The sequence below is a fragment of the Cololabis saira genome, chromosome 5 (assembly GCF_033807715.1).
Source record: "Cololabis saira isolate AMF1-May2022 chromosome 5, fColSai1.1, whole genome shotgun sequence".
Taxonomy (NCBI): Eukaryota; Metazoa; Chordata; class Actinopteri; order Beloniformes; family Belonidae; genus Cololabis; species Cololabis saira.
The window spans coordinates 44,881,222-44,906,135 of NC_084591.1; the positions used below are offsets into that span (position 1 = coordinate 44,881,222).

The 24,914-nt window shown below is 43.8% G+C and overlaps 1 gene segment (V, D, J or C); it reads right to left on the bottom strand.

The window, feature by feature from the left end:
* LOC133444454 (immunoglobulin mu heavy chain-like) overlaps positions 1–24,914 on the bottom strand; it is a 45,008-nt gene that overhangs the window by 16,539 nt on the left and 3,555 nt on the right. Inside the window, 2 exon segments of the C gene segment in view lie at positions 22,642–22,645; positions 23,104–23,413. Of these exon segments, the coding sequence occupies positions 22,642–22,645; positions 23,104–23,413 (314 nt within the window).

Genomic DNA, 24,914 nt, shown 5'->3' on the forward strand with positions numbered 1-24,914 from the left:
TGAAGGCAGAGGGAGTGTAGCTCTAGATGAAGGAATGAAGGTAGAGGGAGTGTAGCTCTGGATGAAGAAGTGAAGGTAGAGGGAGTGTAGCTCTGGATGAAGGAGTGAAGGTAGAGGGAGTGTAGCTCTGGATGAAGCAGTGAAGGTAGAGGAAGTGTAGCTCTGGATGAAGGAGTGAAGGTAGAGGGAGTGTAGCTCTGGATGAAGCAGTGATGGTAGAGGGATTGCAGCTCTGGATGAAGGAGTGAAGGTAGAGGGAGTGTAGCTCTGGATGAAGGAATGAAGGTAGAGGGAGTGTAGCTCTGGATGAAGGAGTGAAGGTAGAGGGAGAGTAGCTCTGGATGAAGGAATGAAGGTAGAGGGAGTGTAGCTCTGGATGAAGGAGTGAAGGTATTGAGGAGCCGTTTGGGTGATTTTTTGTTAGCCAGAAGCAGAGCTTCGAACTTGATGCTGCAACTCGATGCCAGTGCAGAGATATTAGCAGCAAAGTGACATGAGCTCTCTTGGGCTGGTTGACCAGACATGCTGCTGCATTCTGGGTCATCTGCAGAGGTTTAACTGAGCAGCAGGAAGGCCGACCAACAAGGGATTACAGTCGTCAATACGTGACATGACCAGAGCCTGAACCAAGAGCTGTGTTGTATGTCAGGTAGGGTCGGATTTTCCTGATTTTTGTACAGAGCGAACCAGCCAGACCGGGAAACGGAGGCAACATGCTCCTGAAAGGTTACATCATAGTAATAACTGGTAAAACTGTTAAAATGTCCAACTTCGTAGCAGAAATAAACATATTCAAAGTCAGGTTCAAGTATGTTTTTTGTCTTCATAATTCAATCTCCCATCCAGGGCAACTGTACTGCGATTGAATTTTTACGTCTTTTTTTAATGTAATTCTTTACATTCTGATTTATACAGAATTAGAGAGGGAGTCTTTTGATAGATGGTTGCCATAGCTAACGGTGGGCTCTGTCAGGCCTTCTGTCTGGCTGGTGTGGTGAGGACCCAGATGCAGGAGAGCGAGAGGCAGGAGTTCAACAAAAAAGGGTTTATTTACAAAAAACAAAAACCAAAAGCGCTGCTTGGCAGGATCAAAAAACTTAAGCAAAAACTTGGCAGGAAGCACAGTACGGAACCACAAGGAGCAAGGGAAAGACAAGACCAGATATACACAAGGGGGTAACGAGACGCAGGTGTGAACAATCAGGGCAGATGGAAGACAGGCGGGGCAAAACAGAAACACAAACTGGGGGAAATGTCAACCACTGAAATAACCCCCCCTCAAGGGACAGATCCCAGATGTCCCTCATGGACATATCACCCAGGGCGGGTGGAGCCTGGGGGAAGGCCCAGGCCCACACACGGCCAAAGTTCCGGGGGCCGTCCTCGGGACCGGGCAGACCTGCGAGACAGTTCCGGGGGGTCGTCCTCGAGGCTTAGGCTTGGGCCTTGGCGTGGGGCCTGGACGACTTGTCGTGGGGCCTAGACGACTTGGCGAGGGGCCTGGAAGACTTGGCGGGGGGCCTGGAAGACTTGGCGGGGGGCCTGGAAGACTTGGCGGGGGCCTGGAAGACTTGGCGGCGGCCCTGGCAGGCTTGGCGTGGGGCCTGGAAGGCTTGGCGTGGGGCTTGGAAGGCTTGGCGTGAGGCTTGGAAGGCGTGGCGGGGAACTTGGACGACTTGGCGGCAAACTTGGACGACTTGGCGGGGAACTTGGACGACTTAGCGGGGAACCTCGACTTGGCGGGGAACTCAGGATACGAGGAGCTGGCTGAGGGGGAACCCGGGTCCTCGGCGCTGGCTGCGGGGGAGCCCGGGTCCGGGGTGCTGGCTGCGGGGGAACCCGGGTCCGTGGCGCTGGCTGCGGGGGAACCCGGGTCCGTGGCGCTGGCTGCGGGGGAACCCGGGTCCATGGCGCTGGCTGCGGGGGAGCCCGGGTCCGGGGTGCTGGCTGCGGGGGAGCCCGGGTCCGGGGTGCTGGCTGCGGGGGAACCCGGGTCCGTGGCACTGGCTGCAGGGAAACCCGGGTCCGTGGCGCTGGCTGCGGGGGAACCCGGGTCCGTGGTGCTGGCTGCGGGGGTACCCGGGTCCGTGGCGCTGGCTGCGGGGGAACCCGGGTCAGTGGTGCTGGCTGCGGGGGGTCCGGGAACATCACCGGAGAAGGGGCTGATGCATCCGGGACCACCACCGGAACAGCGGCTAGCTGGGGCTGGCATCGACGCCGTCGTCGGCCCCGAGGGCGACCCCCCGAACTGTCTCTCCGGTCTGCCACGCCCCAAGGCGAACCCCGAACTGTCTCTCCGGTCTGCCACGCCCCGAGGGCGACCCCCCGGAACTGTCTCGCGGGTTGGCCCGGCCCCGAGGGCGACCCCCCGAACTGTCTCTCCGGCCTGCCACGCCCCGAGGGCGACCCCCCGAACTGTCTCTCCGGTCTGCCACGCCCCGAGGGCGACCCCCCGGAACTGTCTCGCCGGTTGGCCCGGCCCCGAGGGCGACCCCCCGAACTGTCTCTCCGGTCTGCCACGCCCCGAGGGCGACCCCCCGAACTGTCTCTCCGGTCTGCCACGCCCCGAGGGCGACCCCCCGAACCGTCTCACCGGTCTGCCTGGTCCCTTGAGGACGGCCCCCGGAACTTGGACCATGTGTTAGCCTGGACCCTCCTCCGGGCCCCCTCCGCCCACCCTGGGTTGGGTTTTTGTGATGCGTTGTTGGGACATCTGGGATCCGTCCCTTGAGGAAGGGCTGATGGGCAGATTTTTGGGGTTAGGTAGCGGTAGCTTAGCTCAGACTGCGATCAGATCTCAAGATTTGGGTCGATTGCTGTTCGTGTTTTGGTCGGCTCCGTGTTGGTTTTGTCGGTTTTGTGTTTTGTTTGTGTTTTTTTGTTGCAGATTTCCAGTGCTTGACGTGTGTCTCCGTGTGTTCCTGCTTCCTGGATTGGCAGTGGATGTCGTCACCCCCCCCCCCCCCCCCCCCCCAAAAAAAAAATAAATAAAATAAAAAAATTACTGGGTTTGTATGTGTATATTTATGTATGTGTATGCATATGTATGCGTATATATATGTATATTAAATATAGTAATAATGCACATATATACAGTATGCCTTTGGTTTCTACCATCATGGTATCAATCATTAATATGTGTGCAGACAAGGTAAAAAAAAAAAAAAAAAAGGAAGGGCTGAACCAGATGCAGCAATCAGTTACGACAGTTGACAGCACCACAAGACTTCAGATCTTGAAAATAAAAATGACAGTTTTTCATTAAAAGCTCAGAAATCAAGTCAAGGAAAAGTGTTATGAGCCTGTCAGTGGTTGACATTTCCCCCAGTTTGTGTTTCAGTTCTGTCCCTCCTGTTTCCCATCTGCCCTGATTGTCTGCACCTGTGTCTCGTTATCTCCTCTGTATATCTAGTCTTGTCTTTCCCCTGCTCCCTGCTGGTCCGTACTGTTTCCTTCCTCCATGTGGCATGTCAAGTTTTTGATCCTGTTTCAGTTCTGGTTTTTGGTCTGCCCTTTTTGGATCCTGCTCAGCAGCGCTTTTGGTTTTGCTTTGTTTTGGTGGACTCCTGCCTCCCGCTCTCCCGCGTTTGAGTCCTCAACAAACCTAATTAGTGAGGGAAATTAAGTCAGGTTTTTAGGAGAATCGTTCACTTTGTGAGACAAGCACCAAATTTTGCATGAACATTGCCTAGTACCTACTTATGCAGAAAAGCCCGTTAGCCACCTGAACATTCAAGATGGCGGCCATTTTTCAAGATGGCTGTCTTATGAAAGCTAAAAAAAAGGTTGTCAGTGTAGAACTTGAATTGCTGAACATATTTTAATGATCTCTTTATCCAAATGCATGTGTTTTGGCATAACAAATTCTATGATGTCAATACAAATGAAATATGGCTTCCAGTTTTCAAGATGGTGGGCCAATTTTGACTAATGTCTGTTTTCTGTTGCAATTCAATTAGAAATAAAGTTTCTAAATTTTAACCGGATTAAAATCTTTTAAAAAAAAAACATTTATAAAAAATGTCTACGATGATCGCCAATTTACAAGCTCATAGTGCTACGTGACACGTTGTGAGCTTGTAGATCTGCTGTTTTCACTATTTTGGGTCCCGCGCAATCTTCAAATTTATCTTTTGGGTCAGGGTCAAAAAAGTTTGAGAACCACTGAAAGTGCTTACAGTGTCACAGTCTGGCCTGGGTGTGTCTAGTTCTGCTCCCTGCCTGTAAAGTGTGAACACCTGCATACAATCACTGGCAATCATGCCAGCAGTATTTAAGCCCCAGTCTCACACCAGTCTTTGCCAGCTTGCCTTGTGTGTACACTCCCATTCAGTTGCCACAGTAAAACATACCATGGACAAAATCAGAGATACTATTAAATACCTGAATCCAGATCAGGTCCCTGTCATAAACTGCAGACCAACCAATCTATGCACTTGCGAAACAAGTGCAGTGGCAATGGCCTGAACTGTATGGCGAAGATCAATTTGTTATGTTTGGGGGTCTCCACATAGAGATGGCTGCCTTGAGGTCTCTTGGTACCCTGCTCCAGGACAGTGGGTGGATAGGAGCTCTTGTAGAGGCGGGTGTGGCTTCTTCTGGAACAGCAGAGTCCTTTCTTTCTGCTTCACATGTGAAAAGAACATGCCAAGCTCACCAAGTTACAGCTTGCTGCATCTAGCTCCAGAAGGAAGCTTACGACTACTATTCCAGAGAAGAAGTTGAACAAGCCCCGCTTTAGGTTTTGAAGACTGGTGTGAGAAACGACGGACAGATAGCCCACAATTTCAATTCTGGGAGCTTGTGCTATCAATGCAGTTGGTGACTTTCTCGTTGATCAGGTCTTTCAGAGAGGCTAATTTCACTTTGTATTGCCAAGCACTGTCTGCACTGTAAAATTTAGAATCCAATTTAAAATTGTATTACTTGCGTATAAAGCCCAAAACGGCTTAGCTCCGCATTATTTGCAAGACCTGATAGTGCCTTATGTTCCTGGCAGAGCTCTCCGTTCTCGGAGTGCAGGTTTACTCGTAGTTCCTAGAGTATCCAAATGTAGATTTGGAGGGCGGGCGTTCTGCTATCAGGCACCATTACTATGGAACCAACTTCCAATCTGGGTTAAGGAGGCTGACACCACCTCCACCTTTAAAACTAAACTTAAAACCTTTCTGTTTAGTAAAGCCTATAGTTAGTGTTTAGTAAACCTCTAGTTGCTGTTAGTAAACCTCTAGTTAGTGTTGGTAAATCTCTAGGTAGTGTAAACTCTAGTGTGTTAGAGTCAGTAGTCATAGTTGCAGCTATAGAACAAGACTATAATAGTTAGTTTCAAATATAGCTTTGCGGTAGATATGCTGCTATAGGCCTATGCTGCAGGGGGGCACTGACATGATCCACTGGGCCGTGCCTCTCACCCTTCTTCTCCTCTCCTCTTCCCTTCCTCTTTTCTCCATTCCCATTTGTATTTATTATAAGTATCTCATAGCCATCATTTTTGAAATTGAATTGGATGACACTCCCACCAATTGCCCAGAGCTGTGAACCAGTGCACACAGCTGTGTGCCTGCAATTGTGATGATTAGAAAAAATGTGATACAGAAATGGGAGGGGGGGGGGGGGACTATAATTTGATGCCAAAACAATCAAAATCTAATTATATAATCACAATCCAGGTCAAAAACCATATAAACTGTCTTTTGCCTGCAGCCATTTTGGAAAATGGCAGCCATATTGTTTTTATTTGCATGGCTAATGGGGGAGGGGGTGGGGGGTCCCAAGATTATAGTTTGATGTCAGAATAATCAAAATTGGATTTTCCAATCACATTCCTGGTCAAAAAACATATAAAAACGGCTTTGTGGCAGCCATTTTGGAAAACGGCAGCCATATTGTTTTTTTTGCGTGGCTAACGGGCTTTTTTGAAAAAGTAGACCTAGAACATACTTTGTGCAAAATTTGGCGCTTGTCTCACAAAGTGAACGATTGTTTCACTAATGGCTAAATTGTGACAGGATTACTGTATTGTGACACGTCAACAAACAAACAAACAAATGCACTATTAATTCTAGTGAAGCAGGGATCTTCAAGTCCGGTTCCTCGAGGCCCGCTGTCCTGCATGTTTTAGATACTTCCCGGCTCCAACACAGCTGATTCCAATTAAGTCATCGTCAGCACTTTATCAAGGTCTATTAATGACAGTCATTTGTATCAGGGTGTGTTAAAACCAGGGAAACATCTAAAACACGCAGGACAGCTGACCTCGTGGACCGGAATTGGAGACCTCTGTACTGAAGTATGGCAAGAGATCTCATGGACCTTTGGGATGTCAAATCCATCACATGTACTTGGCCTCTGTCTTTGAATCACAGTGCAGCGAAGGAATGCAAATGCAATCAGGAATACTTTTTAGGATAATACTCTCACGCCCTTTATGCAGTTAAAAGACAAATGAGACTCTCAAATGAGCACTTGTTTGAGTTTTTACACAAACGTATTTAATGATCTCACGTGTAAAATCATCAGAGGGATCAACCTCTTTTAATGATGCTGAAATGATTTAAACCGGTGAATTCAAATCCTGTGATATTTATGTAGGTGTGTGAGTGTTTGGGATGTTGGGTCTCTCATTATTTTAAACACTTTGGAGAAAAGGTGCTTATGTTTTTTGTCACATGTTAAAATATGGTAAATGCTGAATGAATAACAATAACTTCCATGTTCACAACTTACAAGTTTACCTCAGGCCTGCTTTGGTGTGAGCTGCTGTCATTGTCAGAGTGATTTCAGTCTAAACTTCCAGTTAGTCATCTGGATGCGGAAGCACCTGCTGTGGTGAAGATTGTTTCCTGTATGTTACATAAATATTAGCCAGTAGTTGATAACCACAAGTCCAAAAGTGCGCACAGGCTGTACAGACTTTTTTATGTCCAAACCTCTACTTTTTCAACTGTCTTTGTCGTTTGTGAGTGACTCACATTTAAAACATACTTTCCTGAACACAAAATCACTGTCACATGCAGCAGGCAGAAATGCTACACAGGTTAAAGTACTTTTGCTTACAAATAAACATGAAATCAACAGTGTTGTGACAAAAATATCTTTTTTATTCATGATGCAGTTAAAAAAGAGAAAAAAAAGTAGTTAACTGAAAAGTTGGTAGAAGTTAGCTCAGAGCTCAGAGTTTATTGTACCCTCCAGGATCAGCTGACTTTCTGTTTGCACTAAAATGCTGCTAAGAATCATAATGAAGCTCAGAGTCACTGGATGAGACTGAGTCAGCCACCATGACTGTCATCAGGTCATTTCTCACCTCTGACCTCTCAGTGCATCTTATCATTGGTCAGATCAGTTGGTAAATATGTAAAATCTCCATGTCTTACTCAGTAGTCTCAGTAGTTTTTTTAATTTACTTTGTTAGGATGAATGGTATCAATGCCCATAGATGGCTACTTAACTGAGTAAAAATAAATAGTTAGTACCACAAACCTCTTGGCGCCTGAGGGCCGTGCACACTTAATTTTTTTTTATATCTTTACATCAGAGAGTTACGACGGAGTATTAGGGCCAAACTAAGACAAAAAAAATATGGAAATTACGAGAATAAAGTAATAAAAAATAATGAAAGCTGCAAGCAGCGATGAACGGGCCCTCGCACTCATGGCAACTCCCCCCCGTCGTAATAGTCGTAATATTATGAGAATAAAGTCGTAATATTATGAGAATAAAGTCGTAAAATTACGAGAATAAAGTGGTAATTTATGAAAACTCTAACAGGAAGAGCACATACGTCTTTTGTGGAAGAGGAGTGTCTGGTATAGTATAGTATAGTATAGTATAGTATAGTATAGTACAGTATAGTATAGTATAGTATAGTCAGGGGTGCACACAAGCCGGGACTCGAGGGCTAGTCTACTGCATGTTTTAGATGTTTCCCTGTCTTCAACACACCTGATTCTAATCACTGGTCGTCATCAACATGTCATCAAGGTTTACACAACTCTGTTGGTGACACAGCCTTGTCTATCAGGGTTGTGTTGAGGCAGGGAAACATCTAAAACGTGCAGTAGACTGGCCCTCGAGTCCCGGCTTGTGTGCACCCCTGAGTATAGTATAGTATAGTATAGTATAGTATAGTATAGTATAGTATAGTAGTGGTGACTGCAAGGCTATCGGTGGTTACATCTGCTGCCATTCAAAGAGGTTTTGTTGTTTCTCAGGAAACAATGAGGGTGATCATAAAGATTTTCCTCTTCCACAAAATATGCAATTTCTTCCAGGTCTGTGTGGTTCCTTCTTCGAAATAGACGCAGTCGTTTGCACTATCATTTTAAAGTCCTTATACTGATAATAATTTGATGCTGATGTGCCAAAAGATTAAGTATTTCCTTAATTGTGAAACCAATACCAAAATATAACTTCACAAGATGTTCAATATTCCTCATTTTAACACAGGGAGAAGAAGCTCTTCCTGTTAGAGTTCTCATAAATTATGACTTTATTCTCGTAATATTACGACTTTATTCTCGCAACATTATGACTTTATTCTCGCAACATTATGACTTTATTCTCATAATTTTACGACTTAATTCTCATATTATTATGACTTTATTCTCGTAATTTTTTTATTGTCTTAGTTTGGCCCAATACTCCGTCGTAGAGTTTTGTTGAAGACAGTGATTTGTTTTTCTTTATCATCATCATCATCATCATCATCATCATCATCATCCTCATCATCATCATCATCATCCACTGCTTGCATCCACTGCTTGTATTCACTGAGAAAATGAGGCTTTGTCTTTAATGTATTACAGTATAAATGAAAATCCACTATTGTCATTTCTACTGTACCTCATAAAAACTTCACACTGCGTACTGAACATGACATACTTGCTGTTATTGTAATTTTATTTCACATTTTAAGAAGTACAAAACTGAAGTAGTACTCACATGTTATCATATTATAATAAGCCACATTTTGTGATTGTCTTAATTTTTGTGAAAAAGAAGAAAAATAGTGTTACATTCCCTCCAATGTTAAGGCAAATATAATAAACAATATGTATCAAATCCTTGTGATTTGTTGAAAAGATGTGATGTTGTTTTTCTTGAGGCTTGTTGGTTTTATGCTTCATCCGAGTTCAGGACAGGTTTTTGTAATGACATTTATCACCGTGGCTCCCACCCCACACAGTGACACATGTCATTACAAAAACCTCGTCACATGTCGTCTACGAGTCCACAGGTCTCCGGCAAAGCTTTCTCACCAATAATGTTGAAGGTTTTGTTGTTTGTTTATTAATTTCAGTTGCTGATGAAATTATGAAGTAAAGCCTATTTTTATTTTTACTCTTTTGTGCTATTTTCAACATTTTCGATATGAACTTAAAAAAAAGCAACAAATGTAGAATAAAAGATGAAATATAGTGGAACAATTTTGTACATTTTTTAAATGATACTTTTTGTAAATGTACATCTTTTTTACCTTTTGTTATTTTTACCATGTGAAGATGTAGGTCTGCAGTTATTGTCAGTCAGTGTTATTTTTGTAACAGGACGTGTCACTGTGGCCGCTGCTGTGGTTCAGCCTCTTACTAAAACTTCAGCGTTTAACATCACATATAATCTACTTCTTCTTGTTCTAATTGTTCTAGATTGGTTTCGCAGTAATAATTACTGTGACATCATGTGTTTCCCAGATTTTTAAAACTATCAGCAGTGGACTTCTTTCATTTGTTCTTTGTCCTTCACTTCAGTTGAGAACAGGTTTTTGTATCGTCCTTTTTCACTCTGGATTCCATCCTCCACAGTGAAAAACACTCATTCAAAAACCTGAATATGAACTACAGTTATTAGTTTTTTAGTGCTGAGTGCATTAAAAAAACAACAACACAATGGAGACTATACAAATATCAATAGTTTCTGACTCCAAAGGGTTAAATATGCATGAATGTATTGTATGATATGGTATATGATATATGATATTAATTTACGACATCTGATCTTTACTGAAAGTAACATATATATTAACTTCTGAACTTGTGTTTCACCATGTCATTCAGGATGGAATAAATAAATGAATCAAAAAAAAAGGTTTGCATCTAATTTTGCATGTTTACTTTATTCTTCTGTAAATGTTGTCTTTCTTCTTTGTTTAAAACAACATTTTTAAACCTCTAAACCCTTTCAGTGCTCTCTATTTCTTTCAGGAAAGTGATGCTGTTGTCCAGTTCACTGCAGAACAGGTTTTTGTATTACCATATATCACTGTGGTACCCGCTATAGTACATTGTGATAAACCCTCCTACAAAAACCTTCGTCTGAACATCTCCGCAAACTGTCAGTGTTTTTGTACTCAGACTCCATCAGGAACTTTTCACTTTACTCTACACACATATTCTTTTCTTTTTTTTAATTATTTTAGTCAATATTTATATCAATATTATTATTCTCAGTCATTGCTTTAAAAATGATATTGTTTTTTGATGGTGAATTTTAATTTTGATACATGAGATGTGAAATATTGTGTTAAGGGCCTTATTTTAAGGAGGTTGTTTTAAGAAAACTGTTTTAATAAAACAAGTTTAAACGGTCAAAAAAATGCAACACATTTCAAAATAGCGACATAGAAGAGTTTGTGTGTGTTAAAATATTTGTTTTCTTTGTATATTAAATGCTTAATGTTGCTTGACATCCCGTCATTCATCCTTTGGTCACTTGAATTTAACAAAACTGCTCTAACAGCATATCTGTCAAGTCCACTGTCAGGAAACTCAAAACTAATTTTTGATATTTGATGATATTTTGATGATTAAAATAAATGATCTTTTATAAATTATTAATTCAATTTCTTGTCAAATAAAGGGGCTACTATATTAATTGATTAGTAGGCTAATATTTAGTTCAATTCAGTTCAGCTTTATTTTTATATCATCATATCAACAGATGTTCTTTCAAGACACTTCAAGACTAAAATTCAACTCATTTTAAATAATTCCAATTAAGGAAAAGCAAATCAAAACACCAATATTATAACCTAGATAAGGAAACCAACAGATTGAACAGAGCCTAATAAATAATCAAGTGGTCATACTTTTATTTTGTTTTATACATTTACAGTTGCAAAAGGTTTTTGTCACAGGACGTATCACTGTGGTAGTTTTGTACACTGTGATACATCCTGATACAAAAACTCCACCCAGCACCCTGACTTTAAAGCTGCACATGAGCATTTATGTAGCGTCGTATCCCAACGACAGCTTTTTAAAATGTACGTGAATTGAAAATTCAAATGACAAATTTAAGTTAATACATTATTTATATCTATTTATATACTGTATATGCTTTTGTTTTATTTCAAACTTTACTTTTTCCAACATAACAATGGGGGAGAGTCAGTTTGTTGTTGGGAGGTTTTTGTATGGGTGTGTATCATTGTGCCCCCCCATTCCATCACCATGAAAAACTCCAGTACAAAAACCAAACGCACTGTTGCACGCTGGATCTATACCCTCTTCAGGTAAGAAAAACATGATTTCAATGGGTTTTCTCTCAGGAAATTAGCACATGGGATGAATATGTTTTACAAATGAATTTAACATTTAATAAGAATCAGAATCAGAATCAGAATCATGTTTATTTGGCCAGGTCAGACAAGACATGGAATTTAACTCTGTTATTTTTGCTCACTGTACAGTAAATTGGCAGTAGACAAATGACAGCTCTCATTAAAATATAACATTTAAGCAGCTGTATGATGTAGACATGATTATTGAAAGGTGCATTGTCGAAGCATATTATTGTGTTATTATTATTATTATTATTATTATTTGGTAATAGTTACCATGATATCATGTGTTTCCCAGATGAATGGTGAATGTTTTTTTCTTCATCTGCCATTTGTTACTAACAATATTCTTATTGTAGTTATTGTTATTGTTCAGACATAATAATAATGATAAACCTTCTAGAAAGGCTCAAACTGTATGCATAATGGGATAAAACTTCCCTCATTATTGAAACTTTTATGTGGTGGTTTGTCAGAATTTTCTTTGACGTGTTACAGTTGCAGAATTTTATGGGTTACTTTGTTGATTTTTCAGGATATTTTAAATCTGTATCAGAGAAGAGCAGTATCAGCAGGATGAGGAGAATTATTACTTATTTAGTTTAAATCACTGTGAAAGTTTGTTTTATTACTGGTTGATAATTCAGTTATGAAATAAATGGAGATAATATAAAGGATATAAAACTCCTGCTTAATTTACTAGTAAATTATTTTTGGCTGTGTTTTTTCTAAAATTGGATTTTTAAATACATTTATGAAAGGCTCTAAATAGAGATTGTCGGGCATTATTATGTAAAACTGTTAACGAATACATGTAAACTTACTTACATTTAGTGTGTGATGCAGATGAGATTTTTTTTTTTCTTCCCACGTTGATTGTTTTAACAATTTACATTATTTACAAAAGACAAAAATTATTATCAAAGACATTGTAATATTTTAATAAATACATACATTTACTGAGAGGAAAACCTTTTGAAAATTGTTTATAGAAAACAAATATTTTGTAATTAATGAAACTTTACAAACTTTTTCAGAATAATTAGCCAGAAATAATTAATAACTAATTTGTTCTGAGCTTTCCCGTTTTCATGAGCTACTGTAAATGTGACGTTACTCTGCCACGACAAAAACCAGTCTTTGCTGCCCTCTATGGGTAAATATGTGAATCTACAACACATTGTTAAATAAAGCGTTGAGCCGGTTTTTATTCAATAATATTCTACAATGTTTCTGTGAGCTTTCAGTACCTCTGTACATCTTTAATAATGTGTTATAATATTTTATATGTGGTTCACATGGGACTCCAACTTGCCATATCGTTCACGGATTCTATTTTGTTATAACCAAGTTACTATGTTGGTTTTTTTTGCAGTGATTGTTGTTCTGAAAAGTACGGAAGAGTATTAGGACCAGGCAGGAGAAAATACAAATAATATTTTAGAGGAGGAAGATTTTTTTTATTCATTATGCACTTCGAGAAAAAGTCGAAATGTCGAGAAAAAAGTCGCAATTGTCGAGAAAAGGTAGAAATGTCAAGATTAATGTTGAAGTACAATTTCGAGAAAAAAGTCGAAATGTTGAGAAAAAAGTCAAAATTTCGTGAATGAAGTTGAAATGTTGAGAAAAAAGGCAAAATTTCGACTTTTCGACATCTCGACCTTCTCAAAATTTTTTAGATAGATAGATAGATAGATAGATAGATAGATAGATAGATAGATAGATAGATAGATAGATAGATAGATAGATAGATAGATAGATAGATAGATAGATAGATAGATAGATAGATAGATAGATAGATAGATAGATCCACCACACTTCCACTCAGATAATAAAGCACATTAATTAATGTTAAAATAAACTTGAAATATAAGGTTTTTAAAATATATCATTTTAAGCGTTAAACAGTCTTATTGCTGTGGGGACGAAGGATCTCCTGAATCGCTCCGTTCTGCAGCGCAGTGAGCGGAGCCGACCGCTGCAGCTGCTCCTGCTCCTCTGTTGCTCCAGGAGGCTGTGGAGAGGGTGTCTGCTATTGTCCATTATAGCTCTCAGTTTGTTCAGTGTTCCCTCTCCACCACAGATCTTAGCGGGTCCAGACTCCTGCCCAACACTGAGCCCGCTTTTTTGAACAGTTTGTCCAGTCGCCTGGTGTTTTTGATTGCAAGGCTGCCTCCCCAACACACAGCAGCAAAAAAGAGTGCACTGGCCACCACCGTGTGTAGAACATAGTCATCATCTCCACACACACATTAAAGACCTCAGTGTCCGCAGGAAGAACAGGCCCTTCCTGTAGAGGGCGTCGGTGTTAGGGGACCAGTCAAGCTTGTCATCCAAGAAGACCCCGAGGTATTTGTATGGGTGGACCACCTCAATGCCCCCCCCCCCCCCCCCTGTATGAAGACTGGTAATTGGGGAGGCCTCTTCCTCCTGAAATACACCACCATCTCCTTGGTTTTGGCTGTGTTCAGGTGGAGACAGCACCTATTACTCCAGTCCCTGAATGAATTCACAAGATCCTTGTACTCCTGCTCCTGACCACCCCTGATACAAGCCACAATGGCTGTATCGTCATAATATTTTTGCATGTGACAGGACTCAGTGTTGTATTGGAAGTCCGCTGTGTAGAGTGTGAACAGGAATGGCGGCAAGACAGTCCCTTGTGGAGCCCCAGTGCTGCTCCTGACCATGCCGGAGACACAGCTCTCCAGCCTGACATACTGAGGCCGCTCTGTCAGGTAGTCTGTGATCCAGGAGGTCAGGAAGTGATCTACTCCCATCCCTTCCAGCTTGTCCTTCAGTATGAGGGGCTGGATAGTATTAAAAGCACTGGAAAAGTCAAAAAAGAGAATCCTCACACAACATCCTGGCTCCTCCAGGTAGGCGTAGACCCGATGCAGCATGTACAGAACCGCATCATCCTGTTATGCAACAGGTTAGCTTAGCGGAGGAGCGGGTCAGCGGACCGAGCTCGGACGTCGCACCGGTGTGCCTGCAGGATCTCCGACGCGTCACGCAGATGCGCGGATGCAGATGGTCACACCGCAGCTGGGGGGTCAACAGGGGATTATGAGCTCTAACGGCCGATTCGGCGGATCGTTCGCGGGTCCCACTCGGTTCGGGTCAGGAGTGAAGCTCTCGCCCGCTCCGAGATACAATCGGGAGCATCAGTCCGATCACTCGGCAGTGAAAGCTTGCGTAAACAGGCGTACAATACGATCAACATGTCACACAGTGCATAAACTCAATAAGCAGGATGAAAACCACGAAAACCTTAAACTAAATCTGGCCAGACGCTAATTCGCCTCTTACTTGCAGTGGGTCGGTGAGAGCAGCGGTTCTTTTGAAGAGGAGGAGGAGGGGGGGGTTAAAGCTCCCGGGTGCGTTCAGCTTGTGGTGCGTCTGCGCTCCTGCACGAACCAGGTAGGCTCTGTCTCGCCCCGTCCGACTCTGAGAAAAAGGAACACAAGCAGCGTTGCAGGACCGGCGAACCTGTTTACCAGTGCTTGGCGATCCCTGATGGCTCCTCTCTTACGGTGGGTGGCCGGGCCCCCTGTATCGAGTGCTCTGGGAAAAACCCCTTTTTACCGCGGCGAAGCCTCAGGATCAGCTGGGCAGGATGCCGGGGCAGGATGCCGGGGCAGATGCTGCGCTGGTTGGAGGCGGAGAGTCGGATTGGGGATTGCTTAAGGCGACCTCTGCCAGCAGGTTAAAAAGGCCGGGCAGAAGAAATAAAATGTGGAAAAAGGGAAGAGAAAAAAAAGTAAAAAGGAAAACTTGGAGCTAAAGCTCCAACTTGACCAGATGCCAAAAAAGATGAGAAGCGAAAGAGAAAGTCTTTTTTTATAGTCTCAGGGGAGGTTCTACTGTAAATTCCAGTCCGCCCCTCAGGGGATCACAGACCCCCTGCTGGTTTCAGTGGAATTTTCCACTGCGTCTGTGTCCCCAGGCCATGCCCCCAAGTGTTGTAAACTTTAGGGTGTTTCCTCTGGGAACTTTCCATTGTCTTGTCTTTGTTCTGGGGTCATGCAGCGGGGGTCATAACTGTCCATGGCTTCGGCCTTTTTACCGGTAAAAGCCTGAAATGTTCCTAATCATGAATTCATCATCGTTCCCTGAGTTCATAATCACACCTGAATTCATCATCACATGACGGTGGTCCAACAATCCACTCCAAGATGCTCCTGATAAGCAAACTAGACTGGGTCCATTGCATCAGTGACCTCCGACCTCAGGACACAGAGGACTAGCCGCTCCAGAGTTTTCATGATATGTGATCTTAAGGCCACTGGTCTGTAGTCATTTAACTCCGCCGGGTGCCCCACCTTGGGCACTGGTACGAGACAAGATGTTTTCCACTGCACTGGGACCTTGCCTGTTTGAAGACTCCAGTTGAAGATCCACTGGAGGGGCTCTGCCAGTTGGGCTGCACAGTCTTTCAGGAGCCTTGGGCACACTCCATCCGGGCCTGCAGCCTTCCCTGTACGCAGTCTCCTGAGCTCCGCCCCCACCTCGTCTGCTGTAAAGGACAGTGGTAGTTGGCCATCAGTAGTGGATGATGTAGCTGTAACTGTGGCTGCCGGCGTGGAGACAGTGGAGCAGGGGCATCAGCCGCAGCAGACACAATGGTGGGGGGGATGGATGCAGGGGTAGGGTGGACACAGCCCCTTCCATCAAACCTGTTAAAAAACAGGTTGAGGTTGTTGGCTCTGTCCACATCTCCATCTGTGGCCTGGCCATTCTTCTTAGAGTAACCAGTGGTGTTCCTCATTCCCTTCCACACCTCTCTGATGTTGTTCTGCTGCAGCTTGCTCTCCACCTTCCTTTTGAAGTCCACCTTTGCCTTTCTCAGTCTGTCCTTCAGCTCATGCTGAACCTCCCTGAGCATCTCCTTATTGCCCTCCTTGAACGCCAGCTTTTTCTGGTTGCCGCTTGATGGTACTATCGACCCAGGATTTATTATTGGGGTAACAGCGAACAGTCTTTACTTGCACCACAGTGTCCCTACAGAAGTTTATGTATTCCGTGAGTGTCTCCACCCTCCTATCCACGTCCATGTTGTTGTCCTGTGGCTCTAGAAGTACAGTCCAGTCTGTACAATCAAAACAGTCCCGGAGAGCCTCACTTGTCTCCGGGGACAATTTCCTGACTGAGCGGATGGTAACAGGAACCTTTAAAACACAGGGTTTGTATTTTGGCTGGAGAAAGACCAGATTGTGATCAGATCTGCCAAGAGGTGATAAAGCAGCCGCAGTGTAGGTTTCCTTGGCATTTCCATAAAATAAGTCCAGTGTCTTATTTTCCCTTGTGGGACAGTCCACATACTGAACAAACCCTGTCAGATGGGAGGAGGGGATAGTGTTGTTAAAATCCCCCGTTATTGCAATGAATGCACTAAGATGCTTGTTCTTGAATTTTAGCAAAAGTTTCATGAATGACGTCACACGCCACGTCACATGCGGCCCGTGGAGGAATGTAAACAACAATGGCGACGATGTGTGAAAACTCCCGTGGTACATGATACGGTCTAAGACCGACTGCCAACATTTCAATATCATGACAGCAGATCTTGTCCTTCACTGTAACATGACCAGGATGACACCATCTATTGTTCAATTCAATTTTTTTCAATTCAATTTTATTTATATAGCGTCTAATACAACAGATGTTGTCTCTAGACGCTTTCCAAAGATCCAGAACATGAACATAAACATAAACATAAACATAAACCCCCGAGCAATTATTATATAAACAATGGCAGGTAAAAACTCCCTTAGTGGGAGAAAAGCCTTAAGCCAAACAGTGGCAAGGAAAAACTCCCCTTTAGGAGGGAAGAAACCTTGAGCAGGACCAGGCTCATAAGGGGGGACCCTCCTGCCGAAGGCCAGACTGGGGGAGTCAGGGACGTCGACAGCACACAGCAGGCAGGTGGAAGCAGCAGCGGGATGACCAGAGGTGGGGGGGGGGGGGCGTCAGCAGCACACAACAGTCATGTGGAAGCAGCAGCGGGATGACCAGAGGGGGGGGGGGGCGTCAGCAGCACACAACAGTCATGTGGAAGCAGCAGCGGGATGACCAGAGGGGGGGGGGGGGTGCAGGCAGGCGGAAGCAGCAACAGCAGACATCCACGTAGGCAGGTGGAAGAAGCAATGGGATGACCAGAGGGGGGGGAGGGCCGGGAACACAGGCCAGAACGCAGCTCCTGAGGCTCCGGCCTGCAAACATACACAAAAGAGAAAAAAGGGGGGCCGGCACAAGAAACTACAGGAACAATGGACAAAAATGATAGCTATGAGATATTTATAATAAATAAAAATGGTAATGGAGAAGAGAGGCAGGGAAAAGGAGAGGAGAAGAAGGGTGAGAGGCACCGCCCAGCGGATCATGTCGGTGCCCCCCTGCAGCATAAGCCTATAGCAGCATATCTACCGCATATCTGTTGACCAGCAGCATCAATCCCCCGCCTTTGTTTTTTCCGGTCGTCTTGACGTTCCTGTCCACTCGCACAGTAGAGAAGCCGGGTAGGTTCACGCAGGAGTCAGGTATGTTGTCATTCAGCCACGTCTCCGTAAAGCACATGAGCCTGCACTCCCTGTAGAGTCTCTGGTTCCTCACCAATACCAGCAGCTCGTCACACTTGTTGTGGAGCGAGTTGACATTCCCCATAAGGACCGTCGGCAGAAAAGGCTTATATCTCCACCGCCTAGCCTTTAGCTTAGCTCCTGCTCTGCAGCCTCTGAACGGCTTCCACAGTTCATTCGGTATCGTATGTCGAACTCCAAAACCGGTTCTTCTCAAAGCCAGAAGCTCGTCCCTCGTGTACACAGCTTTACCCAAAGCTGTGTCCATCACGGAAAAAAATTAGATACGATTCAATACTCACAATACACTAACAAACAGGAGCTACACAGACTTGCTGCCACTCTGCAGCGCATGTGCAAACAAACTCCTCCCCCCTTTGTTTATTTGTTTTCTTTTTTCCTATAAACATATAGTATCCTGTTTACATTTAAGAGAGAATCAGGTTTTTCTGCAGTGGCTCACTCAGCTGCAGTCACTCAAGGACATTAATGAACAGCAGTTGTTGTTAATTGTTGTTTCTGGAGATGGTGAACCAGCCCTGGGCTGAATGAGAGTAGTAGATAATAACACTGCATCACTGATATGATCAATTCCACATGACTGTTGTGTGCTGCTGACGCCCCCCCCGCCCCCCCCCCCCACCTCTGGTCATCCCGCTGCTGCTTCCACCTGCCTGCTGTGTGCTGCTGACGTCCCTGACTCCCCCAGTCTGGCCTTCGGCAGGAGGGTCCCCCCTTATGAGCCTGGTCCTGCTCAAGGTTTCTTCCCTCCTAAAGGGGAGTTTTTCCTTGCCACTGTTTGGCTTAAGGCTTTTCTCCCACTATGGGAGTTTTTACTTGCCATTGTTTATATAATAATTGCTCGGGGGTTTTTGTTTATGTTTATGTTCATGTTCTTGATCTCTGGAAAGCGTCTAGAGACAACATCTGTTGTATTAGACGCTATATAAATAAAATTGAATTGAATTGAATTGAATTAATTCCAGTTGTTTTCTTGCAGGTGCCAGATCCAAACGTTATCATAACGATTAAACTCTTTTTGTCCTGGGCATTACTCACCCAGTGCTCTTACCTAATGGCACTTTTCCACTAGTACCTATTCATCCCAACTCGACTCGCCTCTACTCGGTTTGGTTCTTTCCCACTAGGGGTCTAACGTGCCGAGTAGATACTTTTTCTGTAACTACTCTGCCGAGGTTCTAAGCGGCTGAGTCGGCTGTATCTGACATCATCACACTACAGGCCACCGATTGGTCGGGGGGTTGGAGTCAGAGGTCTGAGTCAGGATGTGACATAAGCGAAAGAGCGACTCTGACGGCTTCTTGTTTATTTTATTCAACAGGCAATGGCAGCAAAAGTCTGTTTGGTGATTCAACTCTGAGGTGCAGATGTTTATAAACCTGGTGGCTGAGGAGAGAATTAAAAAGGAATCTAGACGGGCGATAAGGAACGGCCAGATCTACCAGGAGCTCTGTCACTTCATAACTGCCCAGCTACCAACGTATTTTTCAGGGCCAGCGGACAGCGGAGTCGCGCTCTGAGCCACAGCTGCAGCTCTAGCAGGGCTGCCAGTAGCTCGAGGCAAGTTTGTCTTGTTTGTTTGCTTGTTGCTCTGTGCCTTATGATTTTGGAGTTCCCTGTGAGTAGGCTAAGGAGTTTTTTGTACATCTCTGTGGATTTCCTGTTGAAGTTTTTTGTGTTTTACAAATTAAACTACGCCATGTTTTTGGCCAAAGTTTAACCCTGTCTGGCGTCGTGCTCTTGGGTTCAGAAAAGAAATCCATAACACATATCTAGTTAATGTTTTTAATATATATTAATTATTACATCGTTTTATAATTGTATTTAACAACTGTATTTAACAATACAGACAGTTGATGTGTGTTTATTATATGATATTGCTTTTGGGTGGTGCCGGCGGCTGGAAGAGATGTTTGTGCTGGAGGGGGAAAGAAGCGTGGCTAACAGAGAGCTAACAACAGCTAGCCTACGCTCAGATAAACGGAGGCAATGTCTGAAAGTTTTAAAAAGAAAGAAAGCTGTCGGAGAAAAGTGTAAATGATTATCCGTTACTCGTTAATCATCTTTTGGTCCACTTTATTGACTCTCCGTCAACAACACACACAACACAGGGATGACGGACTGCTATTTTGCGGGCTGGTGTTACAGTCTAAAGGGTCCGTCTCTGAACAACCACACTTGGTTCCTACGCTGGTGTTACAGTCTAAAGGGTCCGTCTCTGATCAACCACACTTGGTTCCTACGCTCTGCGTAACATCATTACAACACAGTGACAGACAGGGCCAAAACTAACAGCCGCGATAAAGCTGCTGCTATTCATTTCATGCTGTTAAGAATTCTGCACTAAAGTTAAGCCAAATTGTATTTTAGTTTTCTTATTGATTGTGAGTTTGACTGGATGTCATTCAACCTTTGAACCTAGTAGGTAAACTACCTCCTTTTGAAGGGAAATTTACTTATTTTTTTTATAACACTATTCTGCACTACTTGTTTTAGTTTACAATTTCATGTTTATACATTTTGGCACCAGTGCTGATAAGTTTTGTTTTGATCCAATGATGCAGTCAGTGAAAAGAAATACATGTCCATGTTGGAGAGAATGGACAATAAAAGAAACTTGGGACAATTTGAGTTTTAGTCCTCTTTTTTTTTTTTTACTTAATTCATTGCCAAAATGTAACTGATCGGGAAAAAGTATCGGAATTGTATCGGGAGCCAAAAAAAGTGATCGGATGGTGAAAAAGGGATCTGCAGATACTCAAAGTCAAGTGATCGGATCGGGAGCAAAAAAATCCTGATCGGGAAAACCCATATATATATATCCATATATATCTATGTATATCCATAAACATCTCCATATATATAAATATGTATGTACATATATATATATATAGGATCACTCCTATATAGCTATGTTGTCGGGGGCATTACGCCCCTGGTAGAGTCTCCCACGGCAAGCAGGTCCTAGGTGACGGGCCAGACTAAGAGCGGTACACAAGCTAATCATGGCAAAGAAGAGATAAAGGACCGTTACGTCGCCCGGATTGGCGTCACCGAGGCCCCTCCCTGGAGCCAGGCCTGGGGTTGGGGCTTGGAGGCGAGCGCCTGGTGGCCGGGTATTTGCCCGTGGGACCTGGCCGGGCTCACCCCGAAACGCCGACCTGGGCCCGCCTTCCTGTAGGCCCACCACCCGCAGGAAGGTCCATGAGAGGCTGGTGCAATGTGGGCTGGGTAGCAGTCGTGGCGGGGTGCCTCGACGACCCAATCCCTGGACCAAAACCCTCACAGTGGGGACATGGAATGTCACCTCGCTGGGGGGGAAGGAGCCGGAGCTTGTGCGTGAGGTTGAGAGATACCGACTAGAGATAGTCGGGCTCACCTCTACACATCGGGTCGGGAAAGGTCTCTCACGGTTGTTTGTGCCTACGGGCCGCACAGCAGTGCGGAGTACCCGGCCTTCTTGGGGTCTCTGGGAAGAGTACTGGATAGTGCTCCAACTGGAGACTCCATTGTTCTACTGGGGGACTTCAACGCTCACGTGGGCAATGACAGTGATACCTGGAGAAGCGGGATTGGGAGGAACGGCCTCCCCGATCTGATCCCGAGTGGTGCTTTGTTGTTGGACTTCTGTGCTAGTCACAGTTTGTCCATAACGAACACCATGTTCAAGCATAAGGGTGTCCATCAGTGCACGTGGCACCAGGACACCCTAGGCCGGAGGACAATGATCGACTTTGTTGTCGTTTCATCTGACCTTCGGCCGCATGTCTTGGACACTTGGGTGAAGAGAGGGGCTGAGCTGTCAACTGATCACCACCTGGTGGTGAGTTGGATACGCTGGCGGAGGAGGAGGTTGGACAGACCGGGCAGACCCAAACGGATTGTGAGGGTCTGTTGGGAACGTCTGACTGAGCCCTCTGTCTGGGACATCTTCAACTCTCACCTCCGAGAGAACTTCTCTCAGATCCCGGGGGAGGCGGGGGACATCGAGTCCGAGTGGACCATGTTCTCTGCCTCCATTGTCGACGCGGCGGCTCGAAGCTGTGGTCGCAAGGTCTCCGGTGCCTGTCGTGGCAGCAATCCTAGAACCCAGTGGTGGACACCGGAAGTAAAGGATGCCATCAGACTGAAGAAGGAGTCCTACCGGGCTATGTTGGCCGGTGGGACTCCTGACGCAGTAGATAGGTACCGGCAAGCCAAGCGAGCCGCGGCTCGGGCAGTCCTGGCGGCAAAAACCCGGGTCTGGGAGGAGTTCGGTGAGGCCATGGAGGAGGACTTTCGGTCGGCCTCAAGGAAATTCTGGCGGACCATTCGGAGCCTCAGAAAATATAAACAACAAAACACTCTAAAATTACATCGTACTCATACATATGTGTCAGTTGAGTCAGGCAAAGTCAGTTACATCCAACTCCGATTGATATCGTAACTGGCAAGGTGGTGCCAACTCGTCCCGGTTTAGGAAACCAAACTAGCACAAATACCGCTAACAAAATACATGTTACAATGCCACAGTACACTAAATAAAAAGCTAACAATATTGAAAAACTGTAGTAATGCTTATGTAACATTTACCCACCTGAAAGAATAAGTATAAAAAAGGAAATGTGAGTCGGCTGATAGTTAGTGCCTTTTACTGGTCGCAGTGTTAACTGACAACTGAAGAATTCAGTGCAACCCACAGCTTATATACCCCCAGGTGACCTCCTGCCTTTTATACTAAAAAAAAAAAAGAAATTCTTAAAATGTAATGGGGGTGTCTGTAAATATGCAATATAAGAGTTAGATATTAAATAACATATTTAAGTGAGCAGGTAATTAAATATATGAATATCCTATGTGCCACACATAGCCTACTGTAATGTACTGAAAAACTGTGATCCTAAATGATGAATGAAAAAAGAGGAAGTAGTTTTTGTTTGAGTCTCCTGCTTCTTCTCTCACTGTGTCCGTCTGGCGCAGTAATACACTGCTGTGTCTTCAGTCCTCAGACTGTTCATCTGGAGATAGATTTTACTGCTGGAGTCATCTCTGGAGATGGTGAATCGACCCTTCACCGACTGGGAGTAAGATATTGGAGAACTGGCGGTGCCTATATATGCAATCCACTCCAGTCCTTTTCCAGGAGCCTGTCGGACCCAGGCCATGTAGTAGCTGCTGAGAGTGAATCCAGAGGCTGTACACGTCAGTCTGTGTGAGTCTCCAGGTGTTTTAACCACCGGTTCAGACTCTTTCAGAGTCTGACCATCAACACCTGTCAAGACTAAAAAGATAAACACGCCATTCATGACTTTGTTACAACAAATGAAACATCATCAAGATCACTGACAGTCTTCACCTGCCCAGCAGAGAGTTACAAGCAGCAGTCCTGTCCTGTAATCCATCATGTTAAACTGTAGCTTCACTATTATCTGTCGTTCTCTTTACAGTCACTTAAGTAGAGGAAGACGTCTGAGATTTACATCGACTCCTCCTCACATCAAGGATGACGCTCCATCAGACTTGAACTGTTATGGAAATGAACTCATTTTAATGTGCTAAAATCAGCACTGACGCAAAGAGGAAACTATTTCTCTTATTTAATTCTTACATTTAAAGTTATTCATATTTGAATCAGGTAAAAACATTCAATTCAATTCAATTTTATTTATATAGCGTCTGATACAACAGATGTTGTCTCTAAACGCTTTCCAGAGATCCAGAACATGAACATAAACATAAACATAAACCCCTGAGCAATTATTACATAAACAATGGCAGGTAAAAACTCCCATAAAAAACATAAGGTTTATTTGGATGAAGCTTCATTGTCAGTGATCCTTCTACATGGAGGAACATAGAGTTAGAGAAACTAAAATGACCTGAACCAATTACAGCATTTGATGACTGAGGATTAAAATAGTTTGACATTTTAATTAATTACATGACAATCTAATATAAATGAACAGATATTTCACAGTGTTGCCAGCCACAAGATTTTGAGTCTGTTCTTTAAAGTTTTATATAATCAACAGTTTTCTTCCCATCTTGGACACATGGATGAAGTTACAATATTTCTGAGTGACAATTTCTGTTCAGCAGACAAAACGTACTGCAGAGTAAATCCTCTTTAGAGTAATTATTGAAATACGTTGTTGTTTTACATCTTCTGCTCTACGTGTTCTTTCAATCATTTTAGTACAATCACAATTAGACGTTGAATTAATTAATTACGTTTAGACCTGAATAAGATGAAGTGAAATTGTGAGGGTGTTGAGAAATTATAACTTTGCTGTTTTTATCTGGATGTCGAGTGACTGAGAAGACTTCTGTATCAGATATTAATGAACATTAGACATTGTTTCTAAAAGATTAAATTAAGTTGCAATGGTATTCAAAAAGAAAACTAAATGCATTTAATAAGGACAAACATTTTCTTGGGAATAAAAGGAGGACATTTTCTGTTCCATGTGATCCAGAAGTTCAAAATTTTGACGAATATTTGAAAAAAAAACCCAACTCAAATGCGGTCTCAGTTAAACAAGATTGAACAGTTTTGTCTCCTCGGAACAGAATAAAGACGTCTACTGCTCAGTTCAACAGCATATGATCATCAGATGTGTGAGAGCTCCTCCTCTGGTGGATTCATGTGTTCACGCTCTGAGAGGTTTTTGTTCAGGTCTGCTGATGTAGTAGTAGGTACTAGTAGAGTAGGTACTAGTGTAAAAGCGCCAAAAGTGTCTCCTTGGGGATGTTAAAGATATTTCTGATTGTGA